At 41.2% G+C, this 21,676-nt stretch overlaps 1 protein-coding gene across 2 annotated transcripts in view; it reads left to right on the forward strand.

Annotated features, from left to right (window-relative positions):
* The window catches only part of LRRC8B (leucine rich repeat containing 8 VRAC subunit B), a 47,771-nt gene extending 26,607 nt beyond the window's left edge, over positions 1-21,164 (forward strand). Inside the window, exons 4-6 of one of the 2 annotated variants that reach the window (XM_060232167.1) lie at positions 12,972-13,071; positions 14,725-16,883; positions 17,920-21,164. In XM_060232167.1, the coding sequence (XP_060088150.1) occupies positions 14,748-16,883; positions 17,920-18,192 (2,409 nt within the window). In that variant the 5' untranslated portion in view covers positions 12,972-13,071; positions 14,725-14,747 and the 3' untranslated portion in view covers positions 18,193-21,164. The remainder of the gene's footprint in view (positions 1-12,971; positions 13,072-14,724; positions 16,884-17,919) is intronic. The other variant, XM_060232166.1, reaches the window with a different exon arrangement.
* The last annotated feature ends 512 nt before the right edge of the window (positions 21,165-21,676 follow it).

A 21,676-nucleotide genomic window follows, 5' to 3' on the forward strand; every position in this document is an offset into this window, starting at 1 on the left:
ATGTATTTTGTGACTGTAAAAATACATATGGTTGAACTCCTTGACATTTTGTTATTCCAAAACATGATGGAGAAGTACATTTCTTTACAAACTTATTAATGTAGGCAGTTATTCCCATATAACATTTTTATAATATGTCAGTTTATATCAGTTTTGCAATATTTCAGATATACATAAGCACTTAGAAATTTTTGGTTATTCCATATGGTTTAATTTTGCCATAATTCATATGCAGGCCACTATTAATAAATTAGTACCATTTCTGTATCTTTTTTTTCCATGTTCTCCTTTTTGTAGTTCAGTAAAATTGCTCTATGAAGAGATCGGATTTATACCCTTCCCTTCACTACTCAATGGAGTCTCAGAGTGGCTTACAATCTCCTTTCCCTTCCCCTCCCCACTACAGACACCCTGTGAGGTAGGTGGATCTGAGAGAGCTCTGACAGAAACTTCTCTTAAGAGGACCCAGTAGGCAGCCGTGTTGGTCTGAAGTAGTAGAACAAAATAGGAGTCAATTGCACCTTTAAGACCAACGTAGTTGCAGTTGACTCCTATTTTGCTTTTGAAAGAAACAGCTCTGCGAGAACTTGTGACTGACTCAAGGTGATATCAGCAGGTTCATGAGGAGGGCTGAGGAATCAAACCCAGTTCTCCCAGAGTCCACACACTTAACCACTACACCAAACTGGCTCTTATAGATCCAGTTGTAGAAAGAGATATATTGTATACAATGAAAGCCCATGGGGTTCATTTGCCAGCAAATGGTGGTTTTTACCAGTTGATCCCCACCACCACCAGATATACAGCTAGAGAAATCGGAGGTATATTGGAGCTGTAGTTTTTGAAAATGCCACAACTGTTGACCAAGACAAGTCCTGTTCATGGAACATAAGTGATCACCACTAACAAGTAAACAGTAACAAAAGATGATCACCCAGCAGCTGTAACAGTGTCACCTATCTTGCTAGAATAGCACAGCAAAGCCTACTAAATGCAATTTCTTGAAAAGATGTGAAAATATGCATCTCTGGGTTATAAAATTAGCAGGGCCCCTACATGTTTTACAAGTTCTGAACAGGATATAGCTGAATATGTTGACTTTATGTCCATACTGAAATTTGCGCATTGACATGAACAGTTCAAAATGTGCATCTCATAACTTTTCATATTATAGCTTCCATCCCTCCTACAAAATTATAGTCAGGTTATCTGTCTGGTCCATTCAAAACAATGATATCTGAAGTGCCTACTAAAAGTGACAGTCTTTATTAATAAGCACTGTATGTTTTATAGTAGTTTTCAGCTTAATCTTCAACATATTTAAATATAAGGTACCATAGCTGGCCTTCAGGCAGGCTTTGGGAGTTAATTGGCAAGAGGATCATCTAAATACCCAATACAATTATGCTAGGATCATTTTAGGTACTCTAAACACTAATTTTAGTGGACACTGGCAATTGAATTAGAACCTTCAAAAAGCTCTTATGGCTTTCATGAGTTTAAAAGCCTTGTGGAGAAGATTCTGAACTATCAAACAGATTACATGTTCAATTGCATTGAATCTGATTATTCACTGGCAGGTTACATATAAATCTCTAGGTCTGGCCAAAATCAGTGAACCAATGTTTTCACTTGACATGTTGTTTCTTTGCTAATAAATTAGTGCTGCACTTTTTAACAAGGCCTGGAGCTGTTTAATTGAAACATATGACTAGGCGTTTGGACACTGCAACTCCGGGTTCATTTTCTTTACAGATCAATCTCCGATGAAGCAGGCAAATCATTTTGAAGCTAGTCTGTTTCATAACTGGTTTGTGATCTGGGACGGGGGAGTGGCTCCTGTTCAGAGAATAAAAATGGAAAATCACTGGAGAGATGCAGAAGCTTTTTGAGTAATGTTACGTCTCTGAAATATGCCCCTGTACTGTTGTCCTAAATCATTGGCTCCAGAATATCCCCATTGAAGTCAGTGAGAATATGCATGAGTGGGGAGAAAGAAGTTGCATTCAGTGACATGGTGGTTATCCATGGAAATAAAGGAATGTTACCCTTTTGACTTCAGTGGAATCACATTTATGCTTGGATGTTCCTTTCTAAATATATATTGGAATTAAGTTCTCTTGACGTCACAGGAACTTCCAGCATTTTGGGTTGTAGCCTAAAGCAGCATATGCATATTAGAGCAGCTTTGGGTATTCTGGATAGGCAGAAAATATACAAGGAAATTTTTTCTTCTCTCACCCCCCCCCCCCCTTTGTTTAGCACATCCAAAGCTGCTTATTATCTAGCAGCCATTTGCACTTGCTAGAATAATCTAGAATAGTGAGGCTTTAATACTTTACTGGCAGTGTCAAGACCCAGACTGGAGTCCCCCTGAACCACTGCCCCTCTGGTACGCCAGCAGTGTTCAGACTTTTATATTCCTGAAGCTAAGTGCACACAAGAACCCAAACCTTTTCTTTAAAAGAATAGAAAAGGGTTTAGTGAATGATAAAAATTATAACTTTAGGCAACACAGTCTGCATGATCAAGTAGCATAAAAACAATAAAGGCTATATTTTCTAACATGTTAGTACCTGGTATTAGATGGCACAGTCATAAAGTTTCAGAGTCCAAGGCAGAGGCTTAAGTATTCCCTATGGTTCAGTATAGTCCAGGCCTTTATCCTGTAAAATTATGAAGTTAATCTCCTCTCCTATGGTCTATAGTGCAATTATACTCTTTTGTTCTCTGGTGTCATATGATTTTCTCTGGAGGATTACAACGCTCCTGCTCCCCACTCCCAGTTTATGGTCCATAGGTTTTCAGGAAGAGTTAATTACTACATTCTTGAAATAAGAGTGGTATAGGCAGAACAGCCTTAATATAGATATCTGCAAAGCCAGTAATATTCACGTTGAGAAGGAAACAGGGTGCTTTGCCTCAGAGTCTTGATTCTGCCACCAAGGCAATGAAATTGGGAGCAGTGATTCCTGTCCTGCTGATGTTTTGGTGAACAGACATACATCGATCCAGAGTCCTTTGCTAACCTGTTTCTCAAAAGTGTTCTTGAAATGAGGGGCAACATTTGGGGTTCTGCCATCCTCATTTATGTGTACAGGAGCTCCATGTCTTGCTGCATTAGCAACACATTTGCCCTTCTGTGGCAAAGAAATGCTGAGAAAGAGGTCTTTTAAAAATAAATTCTCTTAATCCTAAAAGAAGTTGCCTCTTATGTGGACACAAGAGGAGGCCCATGATATTTGGGGAGGGATTCCCCCCTCTTTCTTACTGGGCCCATGCCCAGGATTACTGAGTCTGCACCTCTGCCACCAACAAGCCTGGTGCAGCTCCTGGGCTGTGCTGCCATGGGGGGCATGCCCAACCTGGCTCCTGGGCTATGTAGGTGCTGCCACTGGACCCAGTGCAGAGCCCTGGGCTGTGTACGGACTGCTGCTGGTCCCAGAGTGGCTTTCCAGTGCAGACTGCTGAAGAGATTTTATTGTTGGGAGGATTTAACCCCCTCCCCACAGTGTATTTTATTTTCAGATTTTTCTGCAAACTTGGGGAGTCCCCCCGGATCTGCTGAAAAATCTGTTTAGCATCTGTGTAGCCCCAATCCACAGATTTAGTTATCTGCATATGGGAGTTACACATCATTAATAATATATACACAAGTGGGAACCCACAAAGATTTGTGGAAGGCATTTTACTTCCCCCTTTCACACTATTACCTTATGACGACCATGTTCACTTTCCTTCCTCAGAGGCAAGATTTTCCCTCTGTTTTCCTTTCACTTTACTGACTGAGCAACCCTAGTAATGTGTTTTCTTCTTTGCTGAAGAACTCTGACTTTCCCACTCCGTTATAGTACGATGTTTTGGCTGTTGACTCAGCCCAGGAACTTCAGGGGAAAGATCATGAGCCCACTTTAACTCAAGCAAGTTAAATGGAGCTCAAGGCATTTTGAAATTCAAGAATAACAAAATATTTTATTCAACACAGAGTGGGAAGGTCATGTGAAAGCAAGGGTTGAAATTTCTAAGGTAAAACCAGTACATGGACAGACTAGTTCTCCAGTGGTCCCAGGAGTGGGCCAGTCCTCACTCTTGGGATCATAGCTCCTCCTCTTCGATTGCAGGGCTTAACAAACTTTGACCCAAAGGGGAGATGCTTGATCCTCAGAAGTCAGTTTTGTTTAGCCCTGCAATTGAAGCAGGACGTGCTTCTAAAGCCCCCTTGTGGCTCTTGACCCGTAAAAAAAAAAGAAGAAGAAAATCAACACACAGCAAGAAGGATCAGGTTACCTGTGTTCAGTGGCCTGGAAGCTCCCAGCATGGGAGGAAAACAGTGCCGCTGTGTTTTTCGAGGGAGGATTTTTTCCCTCCCGCATTCTCGCAGAGTGCTTCAGTAGCCTCAGGCAGAGGCACACGCATGCGCAGTTCTTCCCTCCTCTGATTCCTGCCCGACAGATGTACTGAGGGCAGGCGATCGCTCTTTTTCTCTCGCTCCCAGCAAAGGCACTCCGGCAACCCCGGGGGCTAGGGAACGGCAGCTAAGAAAAACAAGAAGAGAGAGAAAGAGAGGGACAGATTAACAGGGAGAGGACTCGTGCTTGACACGCAGCCCTCCCGGAGTGCCGACGACAGAGCCTTCAGCGTGGTTGTCTTCCCGGTGGCGGGCCATTCACTCTAACATGGCCACCTCCACCAAATTCCCCAAGGGAGCCATAATGGAGGAGGGCACCTGTGACTTGGAGTTGGCTGACTCACCAGCACAGGAAGAGGGGGCAGAAGATCACCAGGCTGATGTCTCAGTAGATGAGGCTAAATCTAATCTTTTTTCTTGGATTCAAGAACTGGTCAGAAAAGAGGTTCAGGCAGCTTCTGCGACCACCACCCCCCAAGAGAGCACGCAAACTCAAACACAGAGAAGCAGATAAGGAAGAGGAAAATTTTTCTCCCAGACCTCTAAAGCGTAGCAGGTCAGAGTTACATTCCTTTCCATCTTATCAGGAGGTAGAGGACTCTGATTTGTCTGAAGGCTCTTTGTCCCCAGACACCGGAGAACTATCTGAGGAAGAGGAGGGGGCATCCTCTACTCATTCCAAACTTTTTCCAGCGGAAGTGTATTCACGCCTTCTTCCAAAGGTGATTAGGACACTTCAGATCCAGTACACTCCCAAAAACAAGGAGGAGGAAGATGCAGTTTCCTTTGGCAATGGAAGATATCATCCCTAAATCGGGTTCCAAACCCTTGCAGGTCCCATTGCCCTCTGTTTTTTTCTCCATAATCAGGTCGGAGTGGGAACATCCAGCCAAGCCAAAGACGGTTTCGTCAAATTTCTCTAAGTTCTTTTCATTCATCCCAGAGGCGACCAAGAGGCTGAAGTTACCAGTGGTAGATGACCCGGTGAATAGTCTGGCCTCCAATTCCATGCTCCCAATGAATGCGGATGGGATGCCAAGGGATCCGACGGACAAGCGTATAGAGCAAGCTTTACATCGGGATTTTGAAGCCTCGTCTAATTCTTTGAAGGTGTCGGCCACCACATCTCTTTTTTGTAGGGCTTCATATATGTGGTTATCTGACTTGGCTAAGCGGGATGACATACCGAAGGACATTAAGGACTCGCTTAAGAAAATTATGTTGGCCACCGCCTTTGCTTCAGACTCTACCCTTGAAGCAGTTCTTAAGAAAATTACGTTGGCCACCGCCTTTGCTTCAGACTCTGCCCTTGAAGCAGTTCAACTATCAGCCAGAGCCATGGCCTCTAGTGTCATGGCCAGAAGGAATATGTGGCTGCATAATTGGGATGTGGATCCTTCAGCCAGGGCTAAAGTGGCCGCAGTTCCATTTAAAGCGACTTCACTCTTTGGAGAAGGCCTGGATAGATATCTTATTGAGGACAGGAACAAGAAAAAAGTCCTGCCTTTCAAGAGACGGGATAACAGGTCGAGGCAAAGGTTTCGGTCCTTTTGAGGAAATCGGAGAGATTCCAGACAAACCTCCTTCAAGCCATTCAGGACATAGTGGCAGTCAAAGTCTAGAGACACCAGGACTTCCTTCGGGGGGAAACAAAGTCAACCAGTTAAAGGTCAAAAGAAGCCTACATCAGCATGACTGGGAGGGTCCTCTATATCCAAGTCGGATAGGAGGACGACTTCAGAGATTCTCCCATGTGTGGCACCAAATGGTATCAGACCAATGGGTGTTGGACACAGTTACCAACGGTTACTCTATGGAATTTTATTCACTTCCAAGACACCGTTTCCTAGAAGTACAAAAACCTCAATCTCCCGAGAAACATCGAACACTTTTACTGGCCATAGACCATTTGCTGGCGATAGGAGCCATTGAAACGGTTCCTGCGATAGAAAAATTTCAAGGCACTTATTCAGTCTTCTTCATGGTTCCCAAAAAAAACAGGGACGTTCAGGCGATATTGGATCTGAAGTGGGTGAACAAGTCGGTCGTTACAAAAAAGTTTCGGATGGAGACTCTGAAGTCCATTCTACTGGCTATTCAGCAGGCAGACTTCATGGCATCCATAGACCTGTCAAAAGCCTACCTTCATATCCCCATCGCCAAGGAACATCGCAGGTTTCTCCGTTTTGCCTACGACGGGAGTCATTACCAATACAGGGCCTTGCCTTTTGGTCTAAAGTCATCTCCCAGAGTGTTTACAAAAGTCTTAGTCACTCTGGTGGCTGTCCTGAGACTACAGGGGGTGTCCCTTTTTCCATATCTGGACGACATTCTGGTCAAGGCCCCGTCAGCGGAACAGACGAGAAGAGACCTCGAGTTGACCATGAGAACCCTCAGTTCACATGGGTTCGTTATAAATGTCCAGAAGAGTTGGCTACAATCTTCCCAGGTTCTAATACACCTAGGGGTCCAGATCGACTCCAACAAGGACAGGGTTTTTCTGACTCCAGAAAGACGGTCAAAAATCTTGCAGCTGATAGCAGAAGTCAAGCAGCAGAAGCGAGTCAAGCTGATGCTACTAGCCAAGTTGATGGGAATGATGGTATCATGCCAGGATGTAGTTCAGTGGGCACGGTTCTACACGAGACCACTCCAGAAATTCCTTTTACCATTCCAGAAGCAGATAAGTATCAGGAGTCCGATCTCACTGACACTACCAGCCAAGCTGCTAAAAGACCTTGAGTGGTGGCAGGCTCCCGATCTTTTCTCCTTGGGGCAGGAGCTGAGGGAACCCAAGAGAGTAGTGCTGACCACAGATGCCAGCCTTTTTGGCTGGGGAGCTCACACAAGAGGAGCTATAGCGCAAGGTCAGTGGAGCATTCAAGAGGCCAAAGGAAGTATAAATCTCCTGGAATTAAGAGCCATACGTCTGGCTTTGCTTCAAATGAAAAAAGGGGTGGTCGGGATTCACGTGTTGATACAAACAGACAATATGACATCAAAGGCCTATGTGAATCGTCAAGGAGGCACCAGGTACTGGAAGCTTCAGGACGAAGCACAGATGTTGTTCAGATGGGTGGAAGTCCATCTTCAATCCATCAAAGCCACTCACGTGGCAGAAAAGGACAATGTAGTAGCAGACTGGCTGAGTCGACAATCACTGGACCAGTCGGAATGGTCAATTCATCATGAGACCTTTCGAGAAATTTGCCAAAGATTTGGGACACCGGGAGTGGATCTTTTTGCCTCAGACAGCAATCACAAGGTGTCCCAGTATTTCTCAAGGACAAGAAGCAGAGGAGCGGTGGCTATCGATGCTCTGAACTCAGACTGGCCGAAGACTCTACTATACGCCTTTCCTCTGTTCCATTTCATACAGAGGTTTCTGCAGAGGGTGCAGGAACAAAAAGCGGAAGTGATTGTGGTGGCCCCCTTTTGGCCCAGGAGAGCCTGGTTCCAGGAACTTCAGAGTATGTCAATACTGGAGCCGTGGCGGATTCCTCCAAGAGGGGATCTTCTGTCTCAGGGCATGCTGCATCATCCGCGACCAGAAATGCTGCAGCTCACTGCTTGGAGATTGAGCGGCAGCAGTTGACCCATCTGGGTTATTCTACTCCTGTAATAGACACAATGTTGTCTTCCAGAAAGACTTCCACCAATAGAAGTGATAATATCACTTGGCAGGTTTTTCATGCTTGGTGCGAGAAGAGGGGGGAAGACCCGTTACGGGTTTCGGTCCCCTTTATCTTATCCTTTCTACAAGAAGGGCTTGAAAAAGTTCTCAGCACCAGTACCATGCGCAGACAAGTAGCAGCTATAGCAGCAGTTAGAGGGTCAAGGAAGAGCAAGTCTATCTCTACACACCCACATATCAGAAGGTTCCTAAAAGGGGTTGCTTCAGTTAATCCACTGCAGGTTCATAGGTTCCCCTCTTGGAATCTGAACACGTTGCTGAAGGCACTCTATGGCAAGCCCTTTGAGCCCATGGCATCATGTAGCCTTAAGTTGCTGACCTTCAAGGTGGCGTTCTTAGTGGGCATCACCTCGGCGCATAGGTTGTCGGAGCTTCAGGCTCTTTCCATACATAGGGATCTCTGCGTTTTTCATCAGGACAAGGTTGTACTACGCACTGATCCAGCCTTCATTCCAAAGGTAAACTCGCGCTTCCATAGAGCAGAGGACATTGTGCTTCCTTCCTTCTGCCCTAATCCAGCTCATGAGAAAGAGAAGTTGTGGCACTGTTTGGATGTCCGTAGAGCCCTTAGTTTCTACTTGGACAGAACCAAGGGGTTTCGTCAGTCGGACTCTTTGTTTGTCTCCTTCAGGGTTTCCAATAACGAAAGGAAAGTATCAGCATCTACCATTAGTAGATGGATTAGGGGATGCATTTACGAGGTTTACAAGGCGAAAGGGTTGGAGCCCCCGAGAGGGGTGACAGCCCATTCCCTTAGAGGGACAGCCACTTCAGCAGCCTATAGGGCTTTTCCTTCTCTGGAGGTAGTGTGTAAGGCGGCGACATGGAAGTCGGTGCACTCCTTCACTAAACACTACAGGATTGATAAGGCAGCCTCGGCTGAGGCTGCGTTTGGGAGAAAGGTACTCCAACACGTGGTTTCGGGACAAAGCTGAAGTGCCCACCCTGGGACAAGGCTTTTTTACATCCCAAGAGTGAGGACTGGCTCACTCCTGGGACCACTGGAGAACGGAAGATTCTATTCACTTGCCGTGAAGTCTTTCTTCTCTGTGGTCCCGGAGTGGTCCAGTCCTACCCACCCAGTTGTGTTGGGGGGTATCAGCTTTGGGCTGGAACTTCGGAGTTGGAGGTCATTAATGTGTTAGGGATGTTACCAAGTTGGTTAATTGGTCCCTCCGTGGAGCCCCTTAGGAAAGGGCCCAGGATAAGCTCTGGAGGAAGTGTACCGTGTTTAAATTTCCCTAGAGGGGTTTTTTCTCCTGTTTTGTTTGGAGTTATACTTAGGGAGGTGTGATAGCTGTCGGAAGAACTGACTTCTGAGGATCAAGCACCTCCCCTTCGGGTCAAAGTTTGTTAAGCCCTGCAATCGAAGAGGAGGAGCTATGATCCCAACAGTGAGGACTGGACCACTCCGGGACCATAGAGAAGGAAGACTTCACGGTAAGTGAATAGAATCTTCCGTTCTCATGTTTCACTCTTATCAGAGTTCCTTAAGCTATTCAGTTACTTAAATCTTTATTTTGAGAGGCTTTTGTTCCAGTGCTTTCCCAAACACTCTGGTACACTTTCTTTGAGTGTTCTCTGATTCTTTTGGGTTCTAGAAGGCTGGTACAGTCTTTCAAGTACTGAGACCCCTTCTCTTGAAACACCAGTACTTGTTTTGAGTTTTTAACTGACTCTTAAAGTTTCTAAAGGCAGTTCCTAACCACACCAGACCAGGGGCCTTAGCGATCTTCAGAGCTAACACTCTGGGTAGGGAATTTTCTTCTCTCTCAAGAAGGTCTATCCCATTTCCTTGGCTTGAATGAGAGTCTTTGCCTATTTCCCAAACTCCCTTGCCAACTTTCCCTCAGTTCTCCATCTGTGTTAAACTGGTCTCAGGTAAGGCTGAATTCCAAAACTGTCAGTACTTGACCCTTGTCAGCTAGGATTGAAATCTGGCAATCTCTCCTCAGCATGCTGCTCTCTCCAGACTTTCTCTGCTCAGCTGATGCTAACCAATCAGAATATCAAAATCAGATTGCTTGGAGCAGCCTGCCTCTCAAGGGTTCTCTGGCTTTGTGAAGAATTAACCTATCACATTCCTCTTCCCCTTTCCTAAAATCCCCTATATAATTTCCTAGAATCACAATAGATTTCCCAGCTACAGAGAAAAGTTCCCTTTAGGGAATTAGAGATTTGGGAGTGGAGCCTTGGGAGGATGAGGTTTGGGGAAGGAAGAAACCTCTTCAGATATAATGCTATAAAGTCCACCCTCCAAAGCAGCCATTTTCTCCAGGGGAAGTGATTTCTGTCATTTGAAGAGCAAGCTGCTCTCCGCCTCTCAGTGGTTTGGGGGGCAGCTTTTGTGGGGAACAGAATGGAGTCAGAGTCTCTTTAAACTTCTGCTTTCTGCTCTACCCACAAACCAGCACAAACTGTTTGAAAGTTAATGGAAGTTCATGACAGTAGACCCATCATGAATTTCTGTTCATGAACCACGAACAGGGCAAAACTTGTGACATATTTTGCTTCATTGTTTGTGCCAGTCTCTATTTACTACCAAATTAGTAGCAGAAGGGGGGGGCTGTTTTATGAATGAGCATGCTCTTTACCTTTCTGTTGAGAAGATTGCTTTTTCTTTCCTTTTATTTCTTTAGCAAGTCATCAATTTGCAAGTCTTGAGCAGTAGAAAATTTTTATCATTTATTTAATGCAAGGGATAAAAGGACTGAAACAAATTTTGCTACTGTTGAAGTAACCTTAGGATAATTATCTCTAAGCAAATAAAATAATGTTTTCCAAGGTATAGGGGAGTAACTGTTCAGTAATAAGTGGCTTGATATAGTATTCCCTAATGTTTTCAAAAAATGGTGTTCAAGTAGGACATGGAAAGCTATCAGTCTTGTTAAGGCCACAGGGATCCAACTCTGTCAAAATAAGGCTTGTTCAAAATTCTTCTTTATAAAATCGTAAAGGGTAGAAAGGTTGTTCTCTTGCACAGGCAGCAGTATGGTTATCAGATTTCAGATGCTTCTTAGTAAATGCTAAGCAAGGCAGGAGTAGATTGACATTTTTGGGCCCTGAAGCTTGAACTGTTACGGAGGGCCCTTCTCAACCAGCAACAATAGGGCAAAATCCAACAAGGTCCAAAGGGCCTTGCTGCCCTTGCAAGGACCTCAGGGCCCAAATGTCAGAGAATGGGTTGGTGGGGTGGAGTCCTTGAAAATGGGCCCTTCCCACCAGCAACAAGGTCTGGGTAACCACTGTTACCTTCTTCAATGGGGTTGTTCCATGGCAGATTACCACAAATCTAAAAATTTAACAACTACATCTCAGATTTTGATTAAAATTGCTATATTGAGTTACATGTCAAGTCACTTGCATGAATAAAAATTTCCTAGGCTAAGCCTTATAGTTTCCAATGATGCATCATAGAATGATGAAATAAAACAGCAAAGACCACAGTTAATATAATATTTTATTTTACACACCTATGAGAATACCTACTACATTAAGCACATTTTACAAAATACCGTTTTTTCTGGTTTTTTCTAGCAACGTATTCACATACAGTTTTGTCATATGACAGTTTCCTTGCAATGTCACTTTCTACAGACAATATGCATATAGAATTTAAGTGCTTCTTTAGTCATGGTAGACCAAAATGTGTTCTTTATAAAGGAAAGCTTTGAGATATTTCTCTCTGCTTCACAGCTTGTGATAGGCATTGTCAAGTGCAGTAGTAATATTAGGGAACACTTCAATCAGATGTTGCTCACAAATAAGCTGAAGAACTTCTGTGCATTGCATTTTAGATGGCGTGTTTTCTTCTGTGTTCTGGGATTTCCTAAAATGTAGATATTCTTTGAACTTATAATATTTGTTTACTAATTTGCAGTCAATATCATCTTTGTAATGTATTTATAAGTTTAATATTTTCCTCATCAATTTCAGAATTATTCCCCAATTCTGAGAGGAATTTGAACCTTTTTGCAGTCTGCTTATATGGGTCAGTTCTCTTGCCCAACTGAATTACCAAGCAGTTATAGAGTTGATTTAGAACGTCTATCCTAAATTTGTCAGCTCCTTTCAAAAAAGTCCTACCACTTGTTCCATCTGCAAATTTCTTTGTAACAATGGATTTGGAAGCATCAGAATAACCTGAGGTGTTATCTTCACACAAACTATTTGCTTCTGATTTATAGTGCACAATCCAGTTGGCTGAGTTTTCTTGGAGTTCTTCAACAAATGAAAGTAAAAATAATAGCAGAAGATACCCTTCAAATACATCAAAGCTAGGGTTTGAAGTTTCTTGCTTGTTTTGTTGAAATGCTCAAGAACTTCTTCCCAAACAACTGTCAAAATAGTATAAATTTCTTTCTTTCTTTCTTTCTTTCTTTCTTTCTTTCTTTCTTTCTTTCTTTCTTTCTTTCTTTCTTTCTTTCTTTCCTTCTTTCCTTCTTTCCTTCTTTCCTTCTTTCTTTCTTTCTTTCTTTCTTTCTTTCTTTCTTTCTTTCTTTCTTTCTTTCTTTCTTTCTTTCTTCCTTCCTTCCTTCCTTCCTTCCTTCCTTCCTTCCTTCCTTCCTTCCTTCCTTCCTTCCTTCCTTCCTTCCTTCCTTCCTTCCCTCCCTCCCTCCCTCCCTAAAACAAGTACTGGCAGTACTGTCTAGAATCCAGGCAAAATCTGGATAGATTAGTTATATTTCAAAAAGTGATAGTTTTTAGCAGATAATAGCTTAAATGTTTGGATATGCTTTACACTACCAAAAAGGAGATTACCCACATGCCTTACTCAACAAAGCATGATAAAATTCTGAGGTCTGATATTGCCCATTCTTAATATACACAGCCTCCATAAATTTTAAATGTTTTTATGTTCATGTTTAGGATGAAGACCGTTGTGAAGATGGCATGCCTACGGAACTTTAAAAGGTGTAGACCACCTGACTGAAGATGGTTCTGTTTTCCATCCCATTTGATTAGTAAAGTAAGTGTAAATTATTTGGGGATCTGTGGAAAACCAAAACTGGGGAATTCAGAAGTAATACTCTGCATTATATTAAACTGAAGAACTGTGAATATAATTCCTCCAGTATGCACTTAGAAAATTTATCCTAGGAAGTTGACAATGATGGTGATCAGAAAGCCCTTTAATAGACCCATTCAAAGGTTTGTACAGTGAGTGATGCTCTCATTTTATTTTTGTGGCAGCAGCGTCTTGTTCTGCAGCTGAAAACACTTTTGAAGGTTTTAGAAGGGAAGTAGTTGAGAAACTGCAGAATAGTGTAAGAAGCAGGGAACTTGAAAATTCCCTTCCCATCTAGTTACTGTAGAAGGGATGAAATAGTGCAGTGGTGAGATGACACTAAGATTAACATGATATTTATTATATTTTCACTCCCCTTTTTCTTTTAACTTTTGTAATCAAGCCTTGTGGTACAGTAATTTATATATATAGGGGCTGTACCCTCTGGAAATGTGCCATGCCCCTTCTCTGAATTAACAGCTTACATTTAAAAAATTTAAGTGTCTAGGACATTACCTTGTGGGGATATAGGGGGAGATGTACAAGTGGTTTCTGCAGAATTGCTCAGGAGTAAGGGAGAAGGAGCTGTCAAATGGCTGGAGCCAAGTAAGTTAACCTCTTACTGACCAAGCCACTACGTTGCTTGCAGCCGGCTTGTGTTAAAAAGTATGCCTCTAAGTATGTTTGGAGTACTCATCAATGCCTAATCACTGTCAAACTCATCTATTTATACCCACACGCAAAATTTCTAGCTTTAGGGCTAGAGGATAGTCAGGTTTAAACTAGAATCTCTCACTGCAGAATAAGAAGTGCTTTACTGCAGATGGGCAAAGAGCTGACATGGCATAAGTCCCATTATTTCTCACTGCAAAAAAGAGAGAGAGAGAGAGAGAGAGAGAGATCTTTGGGAGGATCTAAATAAATTCCAGTTGGGGATAACCCCTATACTGAAGGCCAGAACTTCAGACACTACATGTGTGCAGAGCACTTTCCCTTTACTAGTCAGTAACACACACATTTACCATTTTGGTATTACACGATGGGAAGCAGTAATTGAGTACTAACAGCTCAACTACATTTACACGTATTGCCAGGGTAATTGTTTAATATGCCGAATAGCCCATCTCTTCAAAGTTGCATGATTGTGACTGCACAGATCATATGGTACATACTGTAAAACTGCCACTGTTGATATTCATTGTAACATCACTAGGTCCTGCTGAACCCCATGAGCCTCAGGATTTCAGTTGGTGGGGGCCCTAGCAACCTTACTCACCCCTTCAGTGTACTCATGCCCCTTCACCATAAAAATTTCTGGCTATGGGCCTTTCATACATTCTCTTAGATTAAGTTAAATTAAGTCAACACTGCCTTTAGTAGCACTCTGGGTATATTGTGTAATATACAGTTCACATGGCTTGCAATATGTATGAATTACTAATGCAGTGTCAACATTTCAAAGACTTGATCTGCAACAAGTAAGACTTCATAAAGTTTGAACCCTCAACATGTTTTTTGATGTTTTCATTGTTCAACGGGGTGGAAATTCTCTTGAGGTCAACAGATAGTTCAGAATGCCCAGTAAAGCATTTTTCCTCTCTCTTTCTTTTCCAGCTGTTACTTTCCATAAGCAAGTCATGATTACATTAACTGAACTCAGATGTTTAGCAGATGCCCAGTCATCGTACCACATCTTGAAACCATGGTGGGATGTCTTCTGCTATTACCTCACCATGATAATGCTGCTTGTTGCTGTTCTTGCTGGGGCTCTCCAGCTCACTCAAACTAGATTATTATGTTGTCTTCCGTGCAAGCTTGAGTTTGACAATCATTGTGCGGTGCCTTGGGATTTGGTCAAAAGCAACCTTAATATATCCTCCAGTTCTGCTACACCAGTAATCCTCCCCCTCAGAATCCAGAACTATCTTCATCGACAACAGTATTCTTATATCGATGCTGTGTGTTATGAAAGGGAGCTTCATTGGTTTGCCAAATTTTTTCCATACCTAGTGCTTCTCCATACTTTCATTTTTGCAGCTTGCAGTAATTTTTGGCTTTACTATCCCAGCACAAGTTCAAGGCTAGAGCACTTCGTAGCCATACTTCACAAATGTTTTGATTCTCCTTGGACAACTCGTGCCCTGTCAGAAACAGTTACTGAACAGTCTGTGAGGACTTTGTCATTTTCAAAATCTAAAACATTTTTTCCCTCCCCTACCAATTTAACAGAATCGGAGAGCAAGCGGCAATCTATATCTTTCTCACAGACAGGATTAGAAGCTGCTGGGAAAGAGAGTTCTTCAAGTGTTCTAGACAGAAAAGAAGGAGAGCAAGCGAAAGCAATTTTTGAAAAAGTGAAAAGATTCAGGATGCATGTAGAAGAAAAAGATGTAATTTACAGAGTGTACTTAAAACAGATTGTCTTCAAGGTCATTGTTTTTGTGCTAATCATGATTTATGTTCCCTATTATTTAACCTTTATTACTCTTGAAATTGACTGTGTAGTTGATATTCAAGTTTTTACTGGGTACAAGAGATACCAGTGTGTTTACTCTTTAGCTGAAATTTTTAAAGTGCTAGCTTCGTTTTATGTTATTCTGGTGATCTTGTATGGCCTGACTTGTACTTACAGTTTGTTATGGATGCTGAGAAGTTCACTCAAAGAATATTCTTTTGAGAAACTGAGGGAGCAGAGCAATTACAGTGATATTCCTGATGTGAAAAATGACTTTGCATTTATGCTTCATGTAGCAGACCAGTATGATCCTCTGTATTCAAAAAGGTTCTCAATATTCCTCTCTGAGGTGAGTGAAAACAAGTTGAAGCAGATCAGCCTAAATAACGAATGGCCTTTAGACAGGTTGAAAAGCAGGCTGATACGAAACTCCCAGGACAAGATGGCACTTCACCTTTTCATGCTTAATGGTCTTCCAGATGATGTCTTTGAACTGACAGAGATCGAAGTTCTAAGCCTGGAGCTTATTCCTGAAGTTAAGCTTCCTCCATCTGTAAGCCAGCTAGTCAATCTCAAGGAAGTAAATGTTTATTATTCATCATTAACTGTGGAGTTTCCAGCACTTCACTTCTTAGAAGAAAATTTAAAGGTTCTACGTTTAAAATCAGCTGACCTGGGAAAGATTCCACGATGGACTTTTTATCTAAAAAATTTGCAGGAACTGTATCTTACTGGATGTTATGTCCTAGAACCCCAGAATCTCTTCTACAATGAGAGTTTTGAGGATCTTGTGAGTCTGAAAGCAATTCACTTAAAGATTAGCCTTTCCCGCATACCTCAGGTGGTGACAGACCAGTTGCCTTCACTACAAAAGTTATCTATTGACAATGAGGGGAAAAAACTGCTAGTGTTAACCACCTTGAAGAAATTGGTAAACCTGAGAACATTGGAATTAATCAACTGTGACCTGGAGCGTATTCCACATTCCATCTTCAGCCTGAACAACTTGCATGAAATAGATTTGAAAGAAAACAATCTCCGAACAGTAGAGGAAATTATTAGTTTTCAACACCTTGAGAACCTTTCTTGCCTGAAATTGTGGCACAACAACATCTCATACATCCCAGTGCAGATTGGAACCTTAGCAAATCTGGAGCAGCTCTACTTAGATCATAATAACATTAAAAAAATACCACTGCAACTTTTTCTTTGCACAAAGCTGCATTATTTAGACCTTAGTTATAACAAATTAACCATTATTCCTGCAGAAATCCAGTATTTAACAAATCTGCAGTACTTTGCTGTAACGAAGAACCATGTAAGTAGAAGCAGAACATTTTTTAAAAAAATATCAGAAAGATTGTGTAGTTCCTGCCTCTTTTTGCTGAGGTGGGGTTTGCTGCCAGCCCACGTAGGAAAGAGTTTATATGTGGCCTTTTTTGAATTGACCAGTTTGGGGGTGGGTGGGTGGAGGTAGTTTAAATGGGCTGCAGCCCCACCTCCTGCCTCTTGTTTATCACTTCACTTTTCCAACTCCCATCCTGTGTCTAAACCGGCTGTGTTATTGCAAACACAGCTGACTTAGCAGGTTGGTCTTCATTTAGGTTTATTGATTTTGTTTTCTCTAGTGGCTTGCGTTCTTTTATTGATTTAAAGGCCCATAACTTGATGTTCCTGAAACATCACTGACTGCATAAGACATGGGAGCGCATGATTAAAAATTGGTGGGTGTTCAGCATAACTGACAGTCTGTCACATTCCCCTTCTATTAAGAATACATTGAGTATTGATCTAACAGTATCTGATATGGTTATCCAGGGGAGGATTTGGACTGAGAGTTCTTGGCTTGATATTCAACTTTTCTAGGGCTCATTAGCAGCCTTGCATAAGGTCCAAATTATATGTTACATTTAACGTGATTGTCAGAGGGATGTACAGTTATACAGCATATATGAAATCCCATTCTAAAGCACCACGGGAGTCTGAGTCTTGTTTATCAGGCTTGTTTATCAGTTTACCAGGTGGTCATGATGTCCATTGGGGAGGGGGGGAATCTAAGAAGAAAGAGCATTGCAATAACTATTTATTATGGATCAAATGTATGTGTGTCAATTGAGGTCACCTGAGAAATGGTGCAGCCTCATGAAGAATTGTTTCATAGGACTTGTAGCAAACTACTCAGCTGATTGGTTTGCTGCATGCAATTACAGACTCAGTTGCCAAAACTGAAGTCAATAATGTGTTGGCAATAGCCCTAAAGTAGGTCACACAAATTAGTTGTTGGATCCTGTATTTTGTCATTTGCAAAACACATTAAGAAGCCTTTAACTGAATTTCTTGTTTTATTTTTTTAGATTGATGAACTTCCAGATGAATTGTTTCAGTGCAGAAAACTTCAACATTTGCTTCTGGGATATAACAGCCTGACAAATTTGTCCCCTTGTGTTGGTGGACTCTTGAACCTTGTTCAGCTGGAACTCATAGGAAACCACTTGGAGTCTCTTCCTGCTGAGCTGGAGGAATGCAATTCACTGAAGCGGAGTTGTTTAATTGTAGAAGACCGTTTATTAATGACTCTTCCTCTTCGTGTGACAGAGCACTTGCAAATATGTTTGGACAGAGTCTGAGAGAGAGTGTGTGTGTACAATAAAAACACTCTTAAGCATTGTGTTATTATTATCACACCTCTGCAGAAATTATACATGAGAAGGCAAGAAATGCAAGAAATTGTGGCTTCTTCTGCAGCTGTATGCATTGATTCATGTCACTATTCACAAGAATATTTTGCGTCTTTTTAAAAATGTACATCTTGAAAAAAGACTGGGCAAATAATTTGATATTAATGATTTGAAAGAAAGAGTTAAGTGGCTAGTGTATATGTAGACTTTGAGCACTGGGGTAAAAGATTACTGTTTAAGTGTAGTAAGGTTCCTGTTTTGAAGACTTTATCTTTTAGAAAGTAATTCTTATAAATACTTCCCTGTAAGGACCAAAAAAATGCAGACTGGCGTTTTCACATGTGTTCACTATGTTAGTGAAGGCCATCCATCACTATTTATTGCACTGAACAATTTATTGTAATTTTAGAGCTTGGGGTGTTTGGGGGCAAGCTGCCAGGAGCTTCTCCTACACAAGCTCAACTGGAATTCCCCTGAGAAGTTCTCTGGTGAGCTGTGAGCAGACTGTCTCAGTACACAACTTGCTGTTTGGACACAGAAACAGGAGTAATGGAATTAACTCTGTATGTAGATAGGATAATTGCATACAGTTGGACCAAGGTTGAAAGACTGGAGGAACTACACAAGTAGTTTTTGTCATATGTCGCCTACTCTGGGTATGCTTTGCATGGTTGAAAAAAAAAATTGGAACTATAATACATAGTGTAAAGATTCCAGACTAGTTCTCTTTAATATCTGTTTTTGTTTTTCCTGGTTTTCTGCCCATTCCCAATTGCTGTACTAATGTGCTAATAAGTACACTGAGGCATCAGAGAAAATATGAGTAAAGCCATTAGGAACTGTGTGGTGTTTTTTAAAAAAAATGTTTAAAAGCAAAAACTGGTGTTGATTAAAACTCTCAGCTTGCCTCATTCCTTAACCCATGGGCTTTGAATAACTGAGTGACGTGTTTCTGTTATGCTAGTCTTAATAGTCACTAGAGAGTGGGTAAAAGACTTTGTGCAAAAGTACCTTGTATTTTGTATCCAAGGTTGCCCAACATCATCCTTTTGTTGTATGTGTGTGGTTTCCCCCCTAATTATATATAAATATAAATGTAAAAATTTGCTAGCATGCATTCAGAGAAAGTATACCTTACACTTCTGTATGATGTATTTGGGTGTTTAACTAATTTCAATTTAATGCCTGTTTACTGAGATTGGGTTGAAAGAGAAATGTGTGCTCTTTTTGTAATAATTTTATATTGAATTTTTTACTCAGTTCTTTAAGAAAAAGTTCACTCATCTCTGTATGTCGTTCCCATTAGCAACGCCACAAACTTAAGACGAAAGAAAAAGCTTTCCAACGGTATCTTCATATCTTAATATTTGTTCATCACAATAATTGCATTCCAAAGACCTCTTTTAAATAGTTCTCAGGGAACAGAAGATTGGGGGGAGGGGTTTCCTGTGGAGCTGATGCAGCTCTGACTCTCCCAGGTTTATGTTAGAATATACTTTGGGGTACAGATTACAACTAGTTGCTAAGCAATATCCTAGATTACCACCTTTGTTTAGTTATTCAGATCAAACTTTCTTACCTTGTAAAATACAAGTTATAATGCTTAACAGAACTACATTTGGCAAAGGCAGTCCATGTGTTTAGCTTTCATTCTAGGTTCATGCAATGAGATCTCCTGAGGCTGCCATATAAAAACCAAAACCATAAAAGAATGGTAATAATCAGGCTGGTCTGTGGTTTTCTTTTTTTGATGTGGTTTGCAATATAGAAAGATCTCTGTTTTTTTTGGTGGGAGGGATGCCTCTGTACAACTTCTTGTGCTCATCAACTATGTAAACGATATTGTCTTCAATTTTGCCCCTCTGACTTATCATTTTGGGTTTTTAAACTCTTCTTGGTTACTCTTCAGCTTCTGACTTGCACCTCTGAATGTGTAAAATGGCATCAAGCCCGAGCAATTTGTCTTACTGTAATTGAAAGTCTTTGATTAACAGAACATGCACACAATAAGTGTTTAAAACTTTTACTTGCTTTGTGCTTTTGATTAATGTCCATTGATCTTTTGGAGTTTTAAAATGGAAGAAAAAGTTTTTGTCTTAGTTTTAGTAGCCCGAACGAGTGTTCTATGCATTTCCTATTCTATACCTTAAAAGAACTTTATGTTTTTCAGTTGAGTGCAAGGTTTTTAATTTTTTAGTAATGAATTGGTCTGTTGACCATTCCCTTTACCCAGATTTTTATTCTCTGTTGTTTTGGAAGTGCATTCTAGCAAAAATAAGGGATTTTTTAAAACAGACTTTCCAAAGCATCTGTTAGAATAATCATTTTTAAAGAAAGACCAGACTTTGTTCTTGGAAGCCTTTTAAAAACCTTATGACCATGACCCAGACATTTTAGTGGATGATACCTTGCTTGATCATAGATTCTTAACTGAATAAACTGGGCATATAAATTCCCTTTTTAAAATGCAGCAGGAATCAAATCAACCCTTAACCTTGACTTCATTGCAAAGTAGTCTCAACAAAAAGTGAGACGTTCTAAAGGCTGGTATTTCTGACCTAAATGCATGCCACAGTGTGCCTTGTTTGGTTTCCCTTCTGGACCCCATCATTCTGATGGCAGAGCTGAAGCATAAGTACTAAAAACTCTTGTTCCATTTTCAGCCTTCACACTTAAGATTTTGTATTGGAATGAAGAGAACCTCAGACAGTTGGTTCTTAACTCCACCTTCATAATTTAGGACAAGCTATGGTAACCTCAGACCATATTTGTATATAGTACTTATTTTATATCCAATGGCTTTTCAGTTTGTTTCCATAATGCTGCTGTGGGGGGAGGATCTCCATTAAACTCAATTTTACATATATTAGCAAGTTTTGTTGAAGAAATATTTGAATTAAAATTATGTTAACTTGTCTGCCTCCATGTCTGATCCAGTTTGTGTCAACTGCATTTTAAAAAATTTGTTCACTTTCTGGGCTTCTAAATGACTAAATTTTGCCCTCTTTTTAACTATAAACATTATGGGCATGATCCAGCCACAGTTTTGTTGATTCAGGTTTGGATAACATTGGGACCATGTCACTCTAATCTAGAATCTTGTTCACACAGTGGTCAATCAGACCTAATAAACAGGACATAGAACCTTCCCCTGATGTGGCCTCTTAGCACTGTCATTCAGAGATTTATAGTCTCTGGATGAGTTTCCATTTAGTCACCTTGGCTAGTAACCATTGGTGGGTCTGTCTTTCATGAATCTGTCTTACACCCTTTTTAGCTTTTGATGTTAGTGGCCATCGCTTTACCCACTGGCAACGATGTACAATGCCTCATTTTATCCTCTGTCTGTTAATTTCTGCCATTATGGAAGACAATAGAAAAGTTCTCTGTCCACTTTTTATACCCCATGCCTAATTTTGTAAACCTCTGTCAC

Source organism: Heteronotia binoei, chromosome 2 (assembly GCF_032191835.1).
Source record: "Heteronotia binoei isolate CCM8104 ecotype False Entrance Well chromosome 2, APGP_CSIRO_Hbin_v1, whole genome shotgun sequence".
In the NCBI taxonomy this organism is placed as follows: Eukaryota; Metazoa; Chordata; class Lepidosauria; order Squamata; family Gekkonidae; genus Heteronotia; species Heteronotia binoei.